General features: G+C 39.8%; 1 protein-coding gene across 7 annotated transcripts in view; it reads right to left on the reverse strand.

The window, feature by feature from the left end:
• The window catches only part of nrxn2b (neurexin 2b), an 811562-nt gene that overhangs the window by 401519 nt on the left and 391111 nt on the right, over window positions 1–18932 (reverse strand). For all 7 annotated transcript variants that reach the window (XM_028038131.1, XM_028038134.1, XM_028038130.1 and 4 more), the window contains 3 exons: window positions 13958–14077; window positions 10519–10900; window positions 7396–7586 (listed from right to left, as the gene is read on the reverse strand). In XM_028038131.1, the coding sequence (XP_027893932.1) occupies window positions 7396–7586; window positions 10519–10900; window positions 13958–14077 (693 nt within the window). The remainder of the gene's footprint in view (window positions 1–7395; window positions 7587–10518; window positions 10901–13957; window positions 14078–18932) is intronic.

An 18932-nucleotide genomic window follows, 5' to 3' on the forward strand; every position in this document is an offset into this window, starting at 1 on the left:
CGTTGCATCGGCTCGTGTCCTGCGTGGTCACAGAAGTTTGGAAAATCGGCCTATAATCCTTAAATTGTGTGAACCAGACTTAAGACTTACAACTCCACTCATCTCGTGGCGACCGCTGCCCTAACGCCAGCGCGTTCGCTATGCTAACGTTTACACATCCCTTCAAAATAAGATACAGATGTGCCACAAAAAACAAACATTTTATTTTCGTGAAAATTTTAACTCACGATAACGACTAATAATGGATAATGTGGGAAATCACCTCATATCCACTGTTTAGCATGATGCTAGTTTCTTTCCCTGAACATCCCCACATGTTTGTTTTTTTAAATTGTTTGCCAGTTATGAGGCACAGTGGCCAAACCTGAAACTGCTGCTGCGCAAGTTACGCAAAAGGTCGTTGCTAGGTAACCAAAGAGAGAGCGAGGAAGAACTGCTAAAGTCATGCCTCTGCCTACATCTCCCAGAATGCTGTGCGGTTCTGGATCTGAGTTCAGATTCAAAACTGCTTGGGGATTTTTTGTGACTCAAACTTTTTCCATATCTAAATGTGAAGCTAAAAATTAAACAAAAAATTAGCAAATTTTTTGTTTAAAAATCTGTTACACAAATTGTTTGTGTAACAGATCATTTCACCTCCTCTGAGTGTCACAGACAGAATCTGAGCCTGAGAACCGGCAAGAGGAGAGTTCATATCTACTAGGTAAGGTTTATTTGACTATTTTTATAACTTAGTGTAATTTGTAAGAAATAGGCTATGTAGGAATATATGTTTGTGTGTGTGGCTGTGTAACATTGTGTGTGTTTGTCTTTGTGTGGGTCAGACACACAACGTGTCTACATTTGTGTGCTTGTAGCCTGTATTTGTGTGGGTCATAAGCATTGTGTTGGTTTTGTGTTTGTATGGGTGGAAATTAGGGCATAAGCAAATTATTACTTATCTTCATGATAAGTAATAATTTGCTTATTACTTATCTTAGTAATAAACAAAAGATTAATAAGTAATAATTTGCTTATTACTCATCTTAGTAATAAACAAATTATTAATAAGTAATAATTTGCTCGTCTTAAGCAAATTATTCTCAGGTAACAGAAGATCCTACATCATGGTCCTGCTGCTGACCTCTGGTCTGTTGTCTCCTCTCCGACTCTTTGCTCCTTCTGTTGTGACAATAAACATTTCTTTGAAATATATCAAAAGCAACAGTGAGAACAACTTTTGCAAAGAAAATAAAGAGAACTGGGTTTATTCCTGGCAACAACTATCTATCAAGGAATATTACATGGGTTAACAGCAACATTAATATTCATGTTAACAGGCATTTCATGATATATTGGTATGAATTAACTAGTCATCATCTAGCCAACATTTTGTGGATACAACAACATTAGTCAACTTACATGATTATTTGTAAAAAAACTGCAACATCTTTTCTGTACTCTGTCCATCTGTGCTGAGCTTCAAGACTCTCCTTAGTGACTCACTGGTGTAACATCAGCATTAGCTTTGTATGCTATTGGTTAGTTCAAAGTATCTTCATAATCTGTCTTGTGGGGAGCCAGAAATCGGAATGGGCAGGGCCACCAAGGGCCAGCAAGAGCCACCAAGGGCCACCAAGGGCCACCAAGGGCCAGCAAGGGCCACCAAGGGCCACTCCTTTTCCAGTTCAGGCATTCGCCTTGTTAGGCCGACAACAAAGTTTATTTGCCCACAGCTGTTGAAGCCAATAGGACCTCATCACATCTGCAAAAAGCAGAGACGCAACGCTAAGGCCACTAAAACGGATCCCATCAAAACCTTGACTGCATCTAGACACTGGTGACAAAGGGCAACTTGTGGAGAGCAACCTGTGGAGAGCAACTTGTGGAGAGCAACGTGTGGAGAGCAACCTGTGGAGAGCAACGTGTGGAGAGCAACCTGTGGAGAGCAACTCTCACCTGACATTATGTTTCTCTAATCTGAACCGTTTGCAAATTCAGTTTTCTAGAAATTAATGCTACCTTTCTTGAGGACAATGTTCATTATAGTCAATCACCCCAATTTACATCATTTTTGAAATCCTGGGGGGAACCGGAGCACCCGGAGAAAACCCTCCACTAACACGGGGAGAACAGACAAACTCCCACAGAAAGAGGCGCCTGGTTGAGAACAAAGGCCTCTTTTCTGTGAAGATGTCGTGTTAACCACTGCATCACCATGGTTACCTTTTTTTTTGTCTAAAATATGAGATGTAATTTGAGGTTTTGAAAATGGTTCTGATCTGGACTCTTTTAACTGGTTGCTTGTTTTAGAGGTTTTCTTTTCTCTCCACAAATGTTTCTCCAATCTGAACCGTTTGCAAATTAAATTTGACAGAAATTAATACGACCTTTCTTGAGGACACGTTACATTGGGCAATCATCAAAATTTACATGGTTTTTGGAAATCTGGGGGAAACCGGAGCACCCGGAGAAAACCCACGGCCATTTTTTTTTTCTGCTCTAAAATAAGAGATTTATTTTGGGGTTTTGCAAACGGTTCAGAAATTAACTAGATATTTTCTCCTAGTTGCTCTATTAGGACGTTTTCTTGCTCTTCTTCTGTTGTGATTTTTTGAGCTTAAAACTGTCCTGTATCCTTTTCCATACGGATGTTTTCTTGCCCGCTGCCTCCACAGGTTCCTCTGACTGATTTGCCACACAGCTGTCTCTCATGTCTGTGGCCACAGGTTCTCTCTTTACAACAAAATCATTTGCCTCCTTGTTCGATCCATGAGGAACATCAATGTCCTCTTCCAGTGTTTCTTCTAAGTGATGGTCCTGATTTTTGGCTGCAGAGTCAGAAATGCTGTTTGTGTCTTTTTCATTTCCTTCTTGACACTTTGCCATGTTTTTTCCTGGAGGTCCAAATTTGTTTCCATCTTGAAGATCAGATTTCATTTTTTTCTTCTCACAGCCAGAGTGCAGTTTCTGGAAGGCAGTTAGTTCTTTTATAAGATGTTTCTTCTCATCTTCAAGCTCCATGATTTTCAGTGAGGAAGCTTCCCTCTCTTTAGCTACATCCTGCTTAAAAATGTCTGCCTGCTGCATCAGGCCAGAAACTTCGACTTCATGTCTGGCTTTAAGTCCCTCAAAAGAAATAGTAGCCAGATCCAGAATACTCTTTAGATGTATTATTGTCTGATTGGATTGTTGTTGCAGGACAGACAACTCTTCTCTCCTTCTCTGGTCCATATCTTCCTTTTCTGCTCTCAGTGTGTTGATGAGCTCAAGGTCGTTCCTGGCTTTTTCCAGATGTGCTTCGTTCAAACGAGTTATTTCGAGCTGGTAATCCTTGTTTTGTTGTCTTAGCGTAGAAACATCTGCTTCATACCTCCACTTTAGGTTTCTGTATGAATTCTCCTTGTCATCATCATGCTCCAGCTGCATCATGTCAGCAGGGCTGAGAGTCGCTGGACTGTTAACTGTGTCTAGTTCTGCCTTTAACTCTAATGTCTTCTGCATAAAAATCTTCTTGATGGTTCTCTGTGTCTGTAGCTCATTCTTTGTATCCTCCAGTTCTTTTTGGGTGGTCTCCAGCTTTTGGGTCACATCAAACAACCTCGCTCTCTCCTTTTCCAAAATAGATCCAAGTCTTTGGATCTCTCTCTGCATTTCAATGGGAGACGGTCTGTTCTCTACCCAGCCTTGTTCAGCTTTCTCACTGTTGGAGTAATTATCCCTAGACATGTTTATAAAAAGCGCTTTGCGTACGTCTGAACTCGTCAGTAGTGCAGGAAGCAATGACAAGAAGGTAGCAGTTTGCTACATACATACAGTGCTGATGACATCACAAGCATGACTCTAGTTGTGACATCACAGAGTTTTGATTCATCTTTGGAATGATGATGATGTCAGTGTTTGAGAAATCTACCACACTGACCAACCAGCCTCCCCCCCTCCCCATATTGAAATTGGGCTGGGTGGGAGTTGAGGAGGGGGTGGGGGGGTTAAAAGTGTTAGGGTGACTGATTTATTCTTTCTGTAGAATAAATAAATTTTGGTTCATGGTTATTTGTTTTGCTCTTACTGTTTTAGTTTCAGGTGATCCTGGTCCCTTGGCTCTGACACCAAATAATCACATCTAGTTGAAACAAATTGAGGCCATTTTATATGGAAATAGTTGTATTGTCTGTAATGTCAGCATCAATCCATTTGTTTCATAACTGAATCAGAGGATTTTCACAGAATGGAGAGACCAAAGATCTTCATGAATCCCAAGGAACACGGCGGGGAACGGTCAGAGAAAAAGACATAAAAGTTCCAGTTCTAGTTTGTCATAAACCATGTAATTTGTTTTATTGGTATTTTGAACGACTATTCCATGGACTCTAGACAGAAGTTGCTGGTGGATTGGAAATGAATGGGAAAGCTGCAGTTTTTAGTTTTTAATTTTATGAAGAAAAAAACAATACAGGAAGATGCCAACGCCCAATGGGCTTATGTAAAGCTTCCACCAAATAATAAGAAAATAATATGTAATAAAATCCACTAATACAGTCCTTCATTTATTGATTATAAATGCATGAAAAAAAAACGTCTACAAAGTTTGGACGGGAATTTAAATAGCTTGGGAGACTTTAACAGTCGCTAACACAAGTTAGTTTTTGGTGAACATTGTGAAACTTTATTTGATGTTGCTAAAAATTCCAAGTTCACCTCGCTGCAGCAAACAGAAAGGGGCGGGACGGACCACTGTCAGTCTCATACCTTATGACTATTTCATTCCGGAAATGAAGGGGGCGCTAGTGACACTATTTCCTGTACCAACCGTGTTATAATAATTATAATAATAATGTATTTTATTTGACAACGCCTTTCAAAACACCAAGAACACTTTCGAAATTAAAAATACAAATTAAACAGTAAAGAAATGGCTACAAAACGTGATATGTCACGTGGTATTTCCCTATTTTATTTTTAAATCTTTATTAAATCTTAATTGAAAATCATATTAGTAACAAACAACAATAAGGAATCATTATGGAGATGTATTTATCTATCCTTACACCCTATCTATTGCAAACAAAAGTCATAAAACATGAATCAAATCAATATTTTGGAGACAAATGTACATTACATTCATCCATCCATTAATTATCATACACGCACGTTTATCCCTATAGTGGGTCATGAGGGCTGGACCCTGGACAGATCGCCAGTCCATTGCAGATTAAGAAAACAGATATAAACAAATACTTGCTGGTGCTGAAGTTCAAATAATAGATTGTGATGTTGTGAATGGTACTCTTAAAATAAATAAGTTCAAATCTAAAATATAATAGCCTCTGGCTTATTTAAGAAAAACGAGGTGGAAAAGAGGTTTGGTCAGTAAAACATTTAGTCAACAATTTTGGCCAACTTAGTACGTCCATTCACAGAGCACTTTTGTTGTTTATCTGCCAAACATTTTTCTTATTATTCACATTATGAATATAATTTACAAACAAACCAAAGGACTTTTGCACTTCTAACAAGTGCCATTCTGAAAACTAGAATATTTTTGGTTGCAGGTGACCTGGCTCAGCTGTTATCATTGTTTACCATAATGTCTCATTGGAAACTTTTGCTATAAGGACTAAACTGATTGGTGTCCCACTATTCCATTTAGAAATTCAATTCTACCAATTGCAATCGATTCATAACATGAAGACCTTAAATATCCAATTGTTGCGAAACCCAAAGTGATTCATTGAAAACTTTAAATGTAGCTTCAACCTGGAAAGACTCACACAGAAAGTAGGTTTTAGAAAGTGTATTTGACAATAAAGTTAAGAATACGAGTGGTTTTTGTTTGTTTTTTAAAGTGTTTTAGCTCTAGTGGCCTTTATTTGAAAGTAGGTAATGAAAGAAGAGGGAAGACAAAAATCGCCAGGCCAGGATTCAAACCGGCGACGGCCACATTGAGGACTACTGCCTTTTCATGTGGGTTGTGCTTAACCCCTGCGCCACCACAGAACCACCATACCGGTCATTCTTCAATGGTTTTTCTGCATTTTTTTCCCCCTTTTGTTGTTAACAGCGCAGCAATGGCTGGCAAGTAAAAGAATCGCCTTTTTGCCTTCCAGCGTTGTGCGCATGTGCACAATTTCCAGATGTAAACAATATCATGCAACAAGTTTAATTTAATGAGTCACTGCTATGTTTTTGAATCGTATGGATCTTTTGACGCCATGTGCTCGCCCTAACATCTGAAGTGTCTTATATTATATTATAAATTATATTAAATATAAATATATTATAAATCACTGAATGGCTCAGCACCACAATACATTAAAGATCTGCTGTTGTTGTATCAACCTTCCAGAACCTCTCAGGTCTTCCGGTTCTGGTTCTGCTCTGCATCCCCAGAACCAGAACCAAACGAGGAGAAGCAGCTTTCAGCATCTATGCACCACAAATTTGGAACAAACTTCCAGAAAACTGTAAAACAGCTGAAACACTGACTTCTTTTAAATCTCAACTAAAAACCCACCTGTTTAGGATTGTATTTGAAATGTAATCAATTACAAATTTATTGATGGAACTTGACTTAATGCTGTGTTTTGATTGTTGATTCTATGTTGCATTGTGTTTCTGTGTTTGTAATGATGTAAAGCACTTTGAAATGCCTTGCTGCTGAAATGTGCTACACAAATAAAATTTGATTGATTGATTGATTGATTATTCTGAAATTTGAGCAAGGCAGTATCAGAATGAAACATCCAGGTTTCTCCCTAGTATTGAGCTAGGAAGGCTTTTAAAAGAGTTTGGTGGTTGTGCAGCCTGTCCACTGTTATTTAATACAAAACAGCTTCTTTTGATTCCCTCTTCACATCCATCAGGTTCTACTTCGACCTAAAAAAAAACTCTCCAAAGCCTCCAAATTGAATATTACGAGAGAAAAAAACAAAACACTTGCAATTACAAAAGCTGTCATTTTCCTACTTCCCAGCAGACCTGAGATTTTTAAGGTTTTTGGAGAAACATTTGACCATAGTTATTTCAAAAAAAAATTCACAAGCGCAAAGCACGACGCATTAAATCATTGCTGTTATTCTTTTTTGGAATAGAGCACATTCATAAAAAAAGAAAAAGGAAAAAAAAAAAAAGAGAAGGCTGCCATTCTCTACATCCAACACAAAAAGCGAGTTTTCCTTGTGGAAAAAGAAAATCAAAGCTTTTAAACAAGACTAAGTCTTAAAGGCTGTTTGTATTCTGAAAGTGGAACTAATGTAGATTTCTGCCTCAATGTGTTCGTGGCCACTCTCCAACAACACTTCAGGGGCAGAACGGAAGGATGGCGCATGCTTATTCCCTTTAAGTGATCACGTTTCATGGAGGATGTCGCAGTCCCACACGAGAAGAAAAAAAAAAAAAAAAACACCCCGTCCTTACCTTTGAGGTCCAGGTTGCGGGCTCCGTTGGAGTGCTGCGTCACGGTGCGCGAGTCGATCTTCAGCGTGTGTACATTGTTGGCATCCCGGGACACCACCACGTTGTGCCACTGATTGTCGTTGAGCGGCTTGTCTGAGTTGCCCTTCATCAGCGACGGGCCGTTGCCGAGATCAAAGACGTAGTGAACGTACCTGTGAGGAAAGAAAGCAAAGTATTACATTCATGTTGCTGTTTTTGGCTTGGTACAGCCAAGGAGAATCTAAAATATGCTTAAATAACATTGAAAAGAATAAAAACAAAATGGTAAATGAATTGCAGTAAGTAATTCATGTGGCATTCAGTCAATGTCAGTCAATAAAAATTTGCGTCTTTACTGTCTAGTTAAGGCTCTCATAACACATTCAAAGCCAAACAGACACAGACTCTATAGTTTGGCTGAATGCGAATCTTCTAAATCCCGACTTGAAGGGTGTAAATATTTATTAAATTACTTATTTTTATTATCAGTGTTTAGTAGGAATGCACCGATCAGATATCGGTGTCACTTCCGATACCGATATCTGAGGATTAGTATCGTCCGATACAGAAAAACAGCTGAACTGAGTTAAAACATTTTATTTTTAAACACAGACATAAATGTACTGTCATAACTGGTCAAACTTATTTGGTAACTCTGCACCAGTACAGCACGTTTAGCACTTAAATACACCAATAGCTTCACAAGCTTGGTCAAACAAGGAAAAATAACACAATTTTAATTATGTCAGTCAGCGGAATTGAGAGTAGAACAGCCAATGTGAAACAAAAAGTAAAGAAACAAACAAAGTTTGATAACTTCAGCTAAACATGTAAAAATAAACTAACAAATATTTTTTTTCAAATGGTTCAGAAAGTACAAGTAGGAATTCTAAATAATGTAAAATAAAGCATGAGAGGAAAAAGTATAGAATTAGATTGAGTAGACGGGGCACCGACAAGCGATCCAGAATTTTATTCAAAATTGAAGCCGATGCAGACACAGATATTAATTTCGGATAGGTGAAAGTAGAAATCAGTTTTCAAATTAGAGGTCAAGATGACCTCTACAGCATTTTGTTTTTGTCAAAGAAACCAAATGATCTTGATTGTGATCGATTTTGAAAGCTAGAAAATGGCTAAAACCTTCGAGGGGTCGAATGCTTTGCATAGGCATTGTAATTGCGTTGATTTGTTGTACCTAATAAAGCGGCCACTGAGTGTATGCTCCTTGGTAAAATCTGTGGGAAAAACATAATCAAGGTTTACGCTCCACGCGGGAACGCATTTGTTTTTTGCTTTCATGTTGTACTGACCTGAAAATTGAAAAGCGTCCCTCTCTCCTAACACCGTTTGTTCACACAAATGGAACCAACGCATCCTTCTCCGAGTCAAAATATGGCTCTCTTTTGTATTTCTGATTGAGATTACTGCTGCGCATTTATTCAGGGGTTTTTTTTTTGTTTGTTTTTTCTCACCTTGATCTGAATTCTTCTGTGATGCATATTGTCTTTGTGGCAGTAGCGGCTTAAAAGCTTTTGCGTGCAACAATGCCGACAGCAGACCACAAGACACAGAGAGAGACAAAAGGAAACACGCCTGTCTTTGATAGTCTAATTAAAGAGCAGCTTTTATGCTGGTACAATTCACAAACTTAACCTGTTTAACTCAATGCTAGTCTTTCCAGGGCTCCAACAGATGTCGGTTCTGAAAAGACAGAATGCTTAACCCAAACCCTCGCTGGATCCAGTGTTCTTTCTCAGGTAGTGTGCTGTAAGATCAGCATTCGTCGGAGTAAATGAAGTGGAGCACACGGAAAAGTTCCAGATGTTTGCGGCTTCAGTGAAACAGACAACAACTAAAAAGCCTTTCCAGTTCAAGTCCAACTATGGCGATATGTACAAGCAGCGTAATCTAGACCTGTGATCAGTGCCGCGTTTCTCCTATAAACTTCAAGACACTGGCAATAAATCTCACTAGGGTTGGCTATATGCTGTGACAGACTGGTGACCTGTCCAGGGTGAACCCCGCCTCTCGCCTGGAACCTTAGCTGGAGATGGACACCAGCACCTCTCCCAACCCCAGTAGGGACAAGAGTGTTAGAAAATGGATGGATGGATGGATGGGTTGGCTATATGGCTATATGGATCAAGTTACATGATCAGGATATTTGAACATGTACAGTAGGATGAGCTCTAGCACTTAGGTAGAAAAATCATGATTCAGAGGAGCGGCCCTGATGCCCATAGAGAGGAACGGATAGTTTTCGAATTGCTAGTTTAAGGGTTTTTTTCACATCTGATAGTCCGGTAGATTCGGTTTAGCTGGAGAAAGAAATTGCAGCATTTGTAACAATTTCAGCTGCTGCTGTTCACGTTCACTCTGCATTGTGTCAAACCAGCCAAACCCTCCGAGTAACTTGTTCACCTCCTCGCCTGTGGTGGCGCTAAACCTAAAACCACTAAATGAAATGACACAAAAACCCCTGAGAAAGACACGACTGCGACTGTTTTTCCTTCCTGAAAAAAGTGAAGTTGTGTCAGATTTTTAGCGGTTGTATGAATTCACTTTTGCTCTTGGCGAAAGACCACAAACAATTTCACCTGTTAGCGCTAGATTTCCTGGTTTTGTGGAAGAGTCTCTGTTCCGCTTGATGTTCGAACCGAACCAGAGTTCACTTCAACCGAACCGCGACCTACGTTTGTAGGCGTAGGTCCCTTCAAGCAAACCGCACCTTCTTGGCAACTAACTACTGTTTGATTAGAGCTGACTAAAAATGTCTGTGCAACTGGTGTGAATGATTCCCAAGTTGCACACAGCTGGGGTTTTATTACTATTTGCATGAGTTCTGAAGGCAATTGGTCACACTTTAATTAATCTAAGGGTATGTAAAATTTTTTGAAAACTATGTATCCTCCTACAACTGTGCGTTAATTTTCGTTGTATACTTTTAAAAGTATGCACAACAAAGAGTAAACCCAATCCAGTATGCAGTTGTGTTTAACACCAATCCCTGGTGATTAAAAACATAAAAACAAGGGAAAACCTTGGTGGTCAATATTAATAAAAAAATATTATATTCTGGAAGTCAGCTGAACAGAAACTCACCCTTTCACCAGTTCCACAACAATGAAGTCGTTCCCATCTCCGGAGTTGAAGAGCATGAGGCCATCCGGCGTGGTGGTTTTGAACTGAAAGAACAGGTGCATGGAGGCGTAGGCCTGCAAAGTGGCTAACGCTAAGTAGCTGCCTTTCGTTCGAAACGTCACAGGATCGGCGATGATGTGCCTCATGCCAAAGCGGGCGTTCAGTTCGCAGTAGGAGATGTCCCCGTTCTTACACTGATCCGGGTAGGGTAGGCTGTTGAAGGACAGGCCCTGCAGGTGGCCAATAAAGTTTGAAGGCACGACGGAAATGAAGCGGCGCTCCGTCATGATGCCCGTCTCGATGTTGTGGAACTCTAGGCGTGTGTGGGCACCGGTCATCTGGCCTGGACACACAGAATCACAGGATTTACAGTATGTGTGTATTTACCGACTTACAGCTGAAACACTGACTTCCTTTAAATCTTGACTAGAGTTGCTTTTGAAACATAATCAATTACAAATTTAGTAATGGCACTTGACTTAATGTAATGCTTTGATTGTTGATTCTATGTTGCATGACTTTGGGTTTTTGTGTTTGTTATCATGTAAAGCACTTTGAAATGCCTTGCTGCTGAAATGTGCTATGCAAATAAAATTTGATTACGTTTCTCCAAACGTAAATATTTCATGACTATTTTTTTATATCAGACAAAAATAACCAGAGTACACACCAAAATTAGCTTTAAATGAATGTTTTCGAACTGGCATTAACCTGGCCTTCCTTTTTGCCTAGTTAAACTTAGTTTTGTTAGATACAACAAGGTCTGATTACTGCTAGTCATTTCAAGAATTATTGGAAAAATTATTAGCACCTCACTAAGAACCAAAAGTAAGTTAAAAGGTCTAAAAAAAAAGAAGAAAACAAAGAATTTGACTACTATCAAGCTAACATGTCTAAGGCTTTGGGAATCTAGGGAGTCCCAAAGTTGCCAGTCAAATGTATATTAGCGTCACATTCAGAAGGAACCCAAAGCAGCATCTGAAGCCATGTAGATCACAACTGACTCAGTTTTAGGTCAGCTTTTGTTGACTCAACAATAGAAATGAGACTTGGGGGGGAAATGGCCTCTATAGCAAAGCTGACTAAATGAATATTTAGGGAGCCAATTCTTAACATGGGGACAGGTTTTTTTTCTCCTTTAAATCACAAATCCATCATTTCAAAACTGTATCTTGTATTTACTCAAGTTATCTTTGATATTGAAATTTGTTTGATTATCTGAAACATTGAAATGGAACAACAAAGAAAAAAAAAAGGAAAGAATATATATACATTCATCAATGTTATTCTAATAACTGTGTTACTGTCCATATAATGGTCTAAATTACTTTTGCTAAAAGTGATTTTCTTTTTTGCCTAAATTATCTTTTGGCAAAAAATAAATTAGCCTATTATTTTAGAAACATGACAATATTCACTTTTTAAGCCGACTGCGACACCAATAGAATCAACTTGTGTGGAAACTTTTTTTGTGTGCATTTTAATCTCCTACTGACCAAATGAACATGCACTGATGAATATTTTGTCTAATTATTTTAGAGTTTACTGCCTTTAGAAAATCCTAAATTGATCACGCTTGCTTTGTTTTCTGTTCTTACGGCCTCCTGTGAACTACATTGCAAAACCATAATGCAGAAAATCTCTTGATATGGCTCTATAGTCTGCTGATTGGATAATGCTTAAGAGGGAGTTGTGTCTCTAAATGTGAAACGGTTCCTGAGTCAGTTGGGACTTCACAGGGTCACTCTTTGCTTCTGGCTCCTTGCATATTCGCTCCTTATTCTCACCTTTCTCTCTCTCTCTCTCTTTTTTTTTGGCCCTTCCGTACTTTCACCTGGGGCCACAGTGCTGCGACTAAGCCACTTCTCTTGACCTTTCATCCGTCTTCTGTTATCAGTGCATAATATTCCTCTGTTGTCTCTTTAGAAAGTACTCTCTCTGTGAGAGCAAATTGGAACTCAGGCCCTGTAAGTTTAAAGTCTACAACCATCTTCAATATGTTGAAAAAAAAAAAACTCAGGTTATGTCAAATACAGCATTCTTACTGTCATGTTTTTTTATTTTCTTTGCTTTATGGACATATTATTGTTCACGTCTATGCATGTGTACAACGCTGGAGGGCAAAAAAGCCGATTCCTTTACAGGCCATTCATAGCTGCGCTGACAAAGTAAAATAAATTAAGATAAAAGAATAAAACCTGGAGCTTTATGTTTTATTAATCTAGCGCAGTGCCAAACAGCAAAAGGAAAATAAAGCAGAAAAACCATTTAACAACTCAAAACCACCCGTATTCTCCTTTATCCTGTCTTTCCTTCTGTCAGCTACACGTATTTGCCATAGAAACTGACTGACAACAGCTCCACTAGTGTATCTTATATTCAACACTAAAAAAACATGCAAACATTTACCACGTAAAGAACAGATCATTCAGTTTGCTAAAGTATTATGTTTCCAGGCTTGATGTGTAAATTAGCGGCAGTGGTAGATTAGCTAATTTAAGCACGTGCTACTGATGATCTGTCAGAGTTGGTGTGTCGGTCACCTTTTTTATTTCAACTGAACTGAAACACGCAGAATTCTGCAGCACATCTGCACGGTAAGGTTGTCAAAGTCAAGCTAGCATAACATTTTATTTCAAACTTTTTCCTGACCTGTGAAATGTGAGACCTCTGGACCTTGTCATCTAGTTGTTGTGGTGTTGACAATTAGTAGCAAAGCACTGCGTCCATTTCTCTTTAAAATGCGACATGTACATTTAAGACTTAGCGCGTTGTTAGCAACTTGACGGTTAACACCAATGGAAGTCAATGTTGGACAGCAGCTTTTGGCAAAAAACGTTGTGCGTGACGTCACGTTGCAATGTGTCAACGTGACACTGCATATGTTGTCAATGTCATGTTTTAATATTTACATTATTATTATTTCACTTCCTAACAATCTTTAGGTGGACTGTTTGGAAATGCCTATCTAGGGACAAATGGCACAAATTAGCTTATGCTACAAGCTCCATAATACAGGCATGGAGCTGCTGTTTTATTCTGTTTGTGTTATTGTGTGTCTGTTCCTATCAAATAAACCTAGTAAATAAATACAGCAACTTAAGAAGATAAAAAAACGAACTTTGTTGTTTATTCTATAGTGCCTAAATATTACTTTTGAAGAGGCTGCATTTAAACAGTCATCTGTCGAAAGATGAGCCACACAAAGATGAGTCAGTGTGGGATGCGATTGTGGAAGGGTATTGATATTTACTCACTGACGTGTCATGGAACTGTTATTTAAATGCTAGCAAGACTCTGACATTTAGCAAATACCACATTTTAACTTTGCTATTAATACTCCTAAATATCAGTTTTCACAACAGCGGAACAGGACGTCCGTGTCCCCAACACAACCCACCTTCCACTGTGACATTATCCACAGACAGCTGCAGGCTCTTGCCTCGCCGCACCACCTTCACCGAGTGCCACTCGTTGTCATTCAGCTTCTGCCCCGCGAACAGCGTCTCAGGTCCTTTGCCTGTGGGAGGAGAAATTCGAGTCACAAACAACCAGTGGAAATGACGCGAACCCTAAACCACACACTCCGACGAACACGCGCGAGACAACGCGCCCACACACGGGGTTCTCACGCGGTAGGTGGTGGGAAGAAAACCAGCATGTTTGCAACACACTTTCACATCAATCATTCTTTAAACTGTAAAATATGTTTTCCCAAAATCCTAGAATGATGGTTTACATTTAACGAACTTGAAAGGTAAATCAGAGAACCAAGTAATGGCAACTGGAGATGCTTTGTTACATCAAAATGTTTTGCATTTGGTCATGATAACCAGCGGCTGTCGGGAAGTGGGGTTAGGCTATGACAGCAAAAATTACTTTCCAGAAGGAGAAATTGATGGGTTCTAATCTGATTTATGTTCTCAAATTGTGTCTTCACAATTTGAAGACACAAATTGTGTGTGTCTTCACACACAATTTTTAGACTTAGTTCTAAGTCTACCAGTTTGGTAGACTTAGAACCAAGTCATAATCTGGTAGACTTAGTTCTATTGGGGACCAAAATTGTAACATTTCTTACATTTCCAGCTGCTGCAGTTCGCTTTCAAGCTGCTGTGTCCAAAGAATCAAACCTTTTGCAAAAGCTATTCTTCTCCTCCTCGCCTGTGGGGGGCACTGCACCAAAAACAACTGAAAGAAGCGACACAGAAACCTCTGAGGACGACACTGAGTGTAACTTCCTTTTTCAGAATATGTAATGTAAACGTAATGGCATCAGATTTTAGTGGTTGTAGTATCTGTCTCTTGTTTTTAGCAAAAGACTTCGACTTAGCATAACATTTCTCCCGCTAGCCCTAGACACGTGTTTGTTTTGGTCATTTTTACCCAGAATGCCTTGTGCTGTGATCCACTTGCTGCTTTTGGAGCAATCTCTGGCCCGCTTCGCATTCACATATGCATTCAAACCGCACCAGAGTTCACTTCAACTGAACCCGAGACTGAGGTTTGTTGGTGGAACAGAGTTTGTAGTTTAGCTAGATACAACGTTAACTAACCCTTAAAAGTTGAAGGTTGCATATAATTTGTAGCTTCTGAAAGGACTGTTAAAAGATTTTTTTTTTTTACTTTACCTTACTTCAATGATGTCAGCCTGAAATGACTGTCAGCCCTAGATAAGTTGACCAGCTGGACGGTTGATGGAACGTATTTTTGCCGTGATTAGGCCAGTGTTTCTCAATTCGGGTCCTGACGCAGGATTAGGACGAGACGAACTCACGGCAGATCACTGAAACTTGTTTTTACACCAGATGAGTTCAATTTTTATTTATTTTTTACATCTCCTTCAGGCCAAAGCTAGTGTTTACAAAAAATGATGTATTTCTAGCTTTGAAGTAAAGTCAAGTTTCTAAGTATAAATCGACAGCAGATCAATGGTCAGAGTTTTCACCAGTCAATGTTTAACTCTGTCTTTAGCTCCTTTTATGTTAATGCTGTCAAGTCAAATGAATATTTTTCTTTTTTTTATCCCTCCAGGGGGTCTTTTTGTGGGCTCTAGTGTCCCTTATATGAAAGTAGGCTGACAGGAAACGGGGAAGTAGAGGGGAGAAGACATGGGGCAAATATCGTCGGGTCCGGGAGTCGAACCCGCGACGGCTGCGTCGAGGACTCAAGGCCTCCAAATGTGGGTCGCGCTAACCACTACGCCACCACTGCACGCCCCATATTTTTCTTTTTGAGGGAGAAGATAAGACTCTCAACATGAACCTACCATTTTACAGTGCCTTATCTGATACTACAATACCAAATATTGTTCTCAATACCATCTGATTGTCACTTACTCCTTTCTTAGGATAACCAAAATCTGAAAAAAACAGTAAAGGAGCTTGACTCTTTCTTTGCCCCCATTTAAATATTTTCAAGAAAATAGCTGAGAGATTCAACTATTGATGAGTAACATTGTTGCTAGTGAATAGAGCTGCAAGTAAATGTTGTTTGGTTGTTACATCTCCATCTTATTTTGTTTTTGCATTTTGGATGTATTGCATGTTGCAGCTCTGATCTCGTAAAAAGCTGAAAATCTGGTTTTCTGTCAGTTTTCTGCAAGAATAGCTTGCAGGTGACACATAATTACTTTTTCTCTATGGACTTCTGAACTCAATATGACTCATTGCCATCCAAATAGATGGCATGCATTGATTAAAAATGGGAAAACCTTTTGAATGAAATATGGACAAATTTCTGAGGTGTAAATTTTGAATGCAAGGTTTGGATGTGGTAAATGGTTTGTTTAGATAGAAAACTAAGAAGAGATGAAATAGGGAGGTACAAACTGCCAACGGGACAGATAGTCCAACAGCCTATAGCTCACCAAAACAGAAAAGAGAAAAGTCTCAAAAGTGCCCCATAACTGGAGGAGTTGAAGGGCAAGACAGAAAGATTTATCAGCTCAATCCTCAAACTGCTGCTCTCCACTTCTGAACGTCAAACGCCGCCCCGCCACTACTCTGCAATCCATCAATGCAACCGGCGGAGTAAGGGCATTTCTACGCTGCGGCAGATGGCGTCGCAGAGATGCTTATTAGAGAAATATTTGCATTAGCAGAGGACCGAGGCCTATTTATACGCGGCGAACAACAAAGCTCGATCGCATCAGCGGTGGCGTGGCGGTGCCAGGAAACTGTGGATTTTAATTAAAACAACAGTCATGGATCCGGTCTCCGGCGCGGAATGAGAAGCTAATGCGATTCCCCACAAAAGCCAAGGCGGCAGCTGGCAAACGCTTCGGCTGGAGTTTAAAGATTCAAAGAAGGCATAAAAGAGGGAAATACAGAAAATGGCACTGAAGGAAGGAAGAAAAAAAAAATAAAAAATCATTCAACACATGGCTTTAGAAGCTGGAGGCCAAACATTACGGCACTGTGTCATAGTGTTGAGGTGATGAAGGTAATTACTAATGAAAGGAAAGGAGGAACATTTCATAAAGAGCAATAAACTAAACAGAAACTTCCACCTGAAATGCTGCAGGGCACACTGAAACGGTGTGTTGCTGCGGGATACCAGTCACTTCCATTAAGCTTCTGTCTGTTTTACCCACAGAGGCAGGAAATCGTGAAGCAGTTTGTCTTCTAGATAAAGGCGCAAAGTAAAGATTAGATCTTTCTGAACTGTAATAATTTAATGTTGTGGATCAAATATTTGTAAGCACAATGCATTTCTGGAGTCGGTGGCTGTTTTCTGGTTGGTTAGCTGGCCAAAGCCAGAGAGTATTATGGTTGCTGCTTGAGAGGATGATATAGGACAGACTGGTGAAATATGATTGTCCCCTTTCCCACTCGGATGTGAAGGTATTTAGCCTTCAGGGTGCGTTGTCCTGTCGACTCATAGCCCTGCAAGGCGAGAACACCTTCAGCTCACAGGAGAACTGTTTTCCAATTTACTACCGTTACTTTTTTATGATATCATTGTTTTTGGGGGGGGGGGGGGGGGGGGGGGGGGGGTTCCCCAAAGCCTTTTTTTTTTACCCTTCAGCTGCATGAAATTGAAAAGAAAGATTTTTGATCAAAGCTCGCGTGAAAAGAATATAAAGGAAAAGGTTTGCTGCTCTAAGGAGAGAATGCGTGGATGAGAGTAGCTGGCAGACAGGTCAAAACTGAGAAAAAGGAGGGGAAAATAATGAAAAGGTAGGGAAAAAGTCCAGGTTAGGACAAACGCATTGTAATGGTTACTGTAAAAAATGATGCTACAGTAAGCGGGTTACCTTGACCCAGTTAGCCTCAACCTTTAACCATGGCAACCAACGCTGAGGAAAAGCTATCTAAAAACACATTTCCACTATGAGACCCAGAGCAGTTTTTTTCCCCTGGACGTTTTATTTGCTCTGGCTATTTTCAGGCAGAATTTCCCACTGCAGAACGTAGAGCCAACGTCTCCCACTGCAGCAGTGTCAGTCGATGTCTTGGTCAGGCAAACTATTTCCACGATGCTGTCACAGCGAATACCATAATCGGTACATTACAAAGTCCAAAGACCATTGGAACTGGAACATAATTTTCTATTTGAATTGGAAGTCTGTCTGTGAACAAAAACTTGCGTCCGTTTTACAGCATTATCACTGTAAGGCCGCTACATATTCATTTCAAAATGTAAACATATCTCATGAATAAACTCTAAGATGTGTGGTAAATGAGCATAAATGGAACCCATGCAGCTGCCCGAGAGCCTTAACAATCTGCTAATGATCTGTTGCACTGCATTTTTTTATTATTTGTACAACAAAGAATACGTCCTGAAACATCCCTTTAAATGGAGGATCCCCCCCACCCCCTCTTTCTGACATAACGTGGCTTTATATATTGTTTAATCCAACATTCTTAGCATCCAAGAATGAGTTGCTCTCTTCACATGCGCTCAAACAGTCATGCGTCAAATCGCAGATTTTCATCACGGGAGTAACGTCGACTTGATTGAGCTATTCCAAATATTTGTACGCGGGCTTAAATTCGAACCATTAATGAAAATCGGTCATCGGTGAACTCCTTCAAAGCACATATTGACAAAAGCAGCTGGTGTTTTATCTCTGTCAGCGAGGCGAAGTGAAGCCTTAAATCGCCGCACAGGTAACCCTGCAAGCAAGAAAACCGAAGATGTGCCACTCACGGTTCAATGAGCCACTAACCCGTTAATACAGCTCAGGGCATGGAGGATTATTCATTGCATTGAGCAGCACAGGGCCACATTGTCTTCTCACAAAGGGGACTGCCAGTTATTAAATGCAATTCATTCTCATCTTGCTAGTTATATCCTCTCGTTTTGTTGCAGGCATCAGCAGGGCAAGGGGTACTTTGTACTCCCCGCTCCCCCGACAGATTCTGAGA

The sequence above is a fragment of the Xiphophorus couchianus genome, chromosome 14 (genome assembly GCF_001444195.1).
Source record: "Xiphophorus couchianus chromosome 14, X_couchianus-1.0, whole genome shotgun sequence".
NCBI lineage: Eukaryota > Metazoa > Chordata > Actinopteri > Cyprinodontiformes > Poeciliidae > Xiphophorus > Xiphophorus couchianus.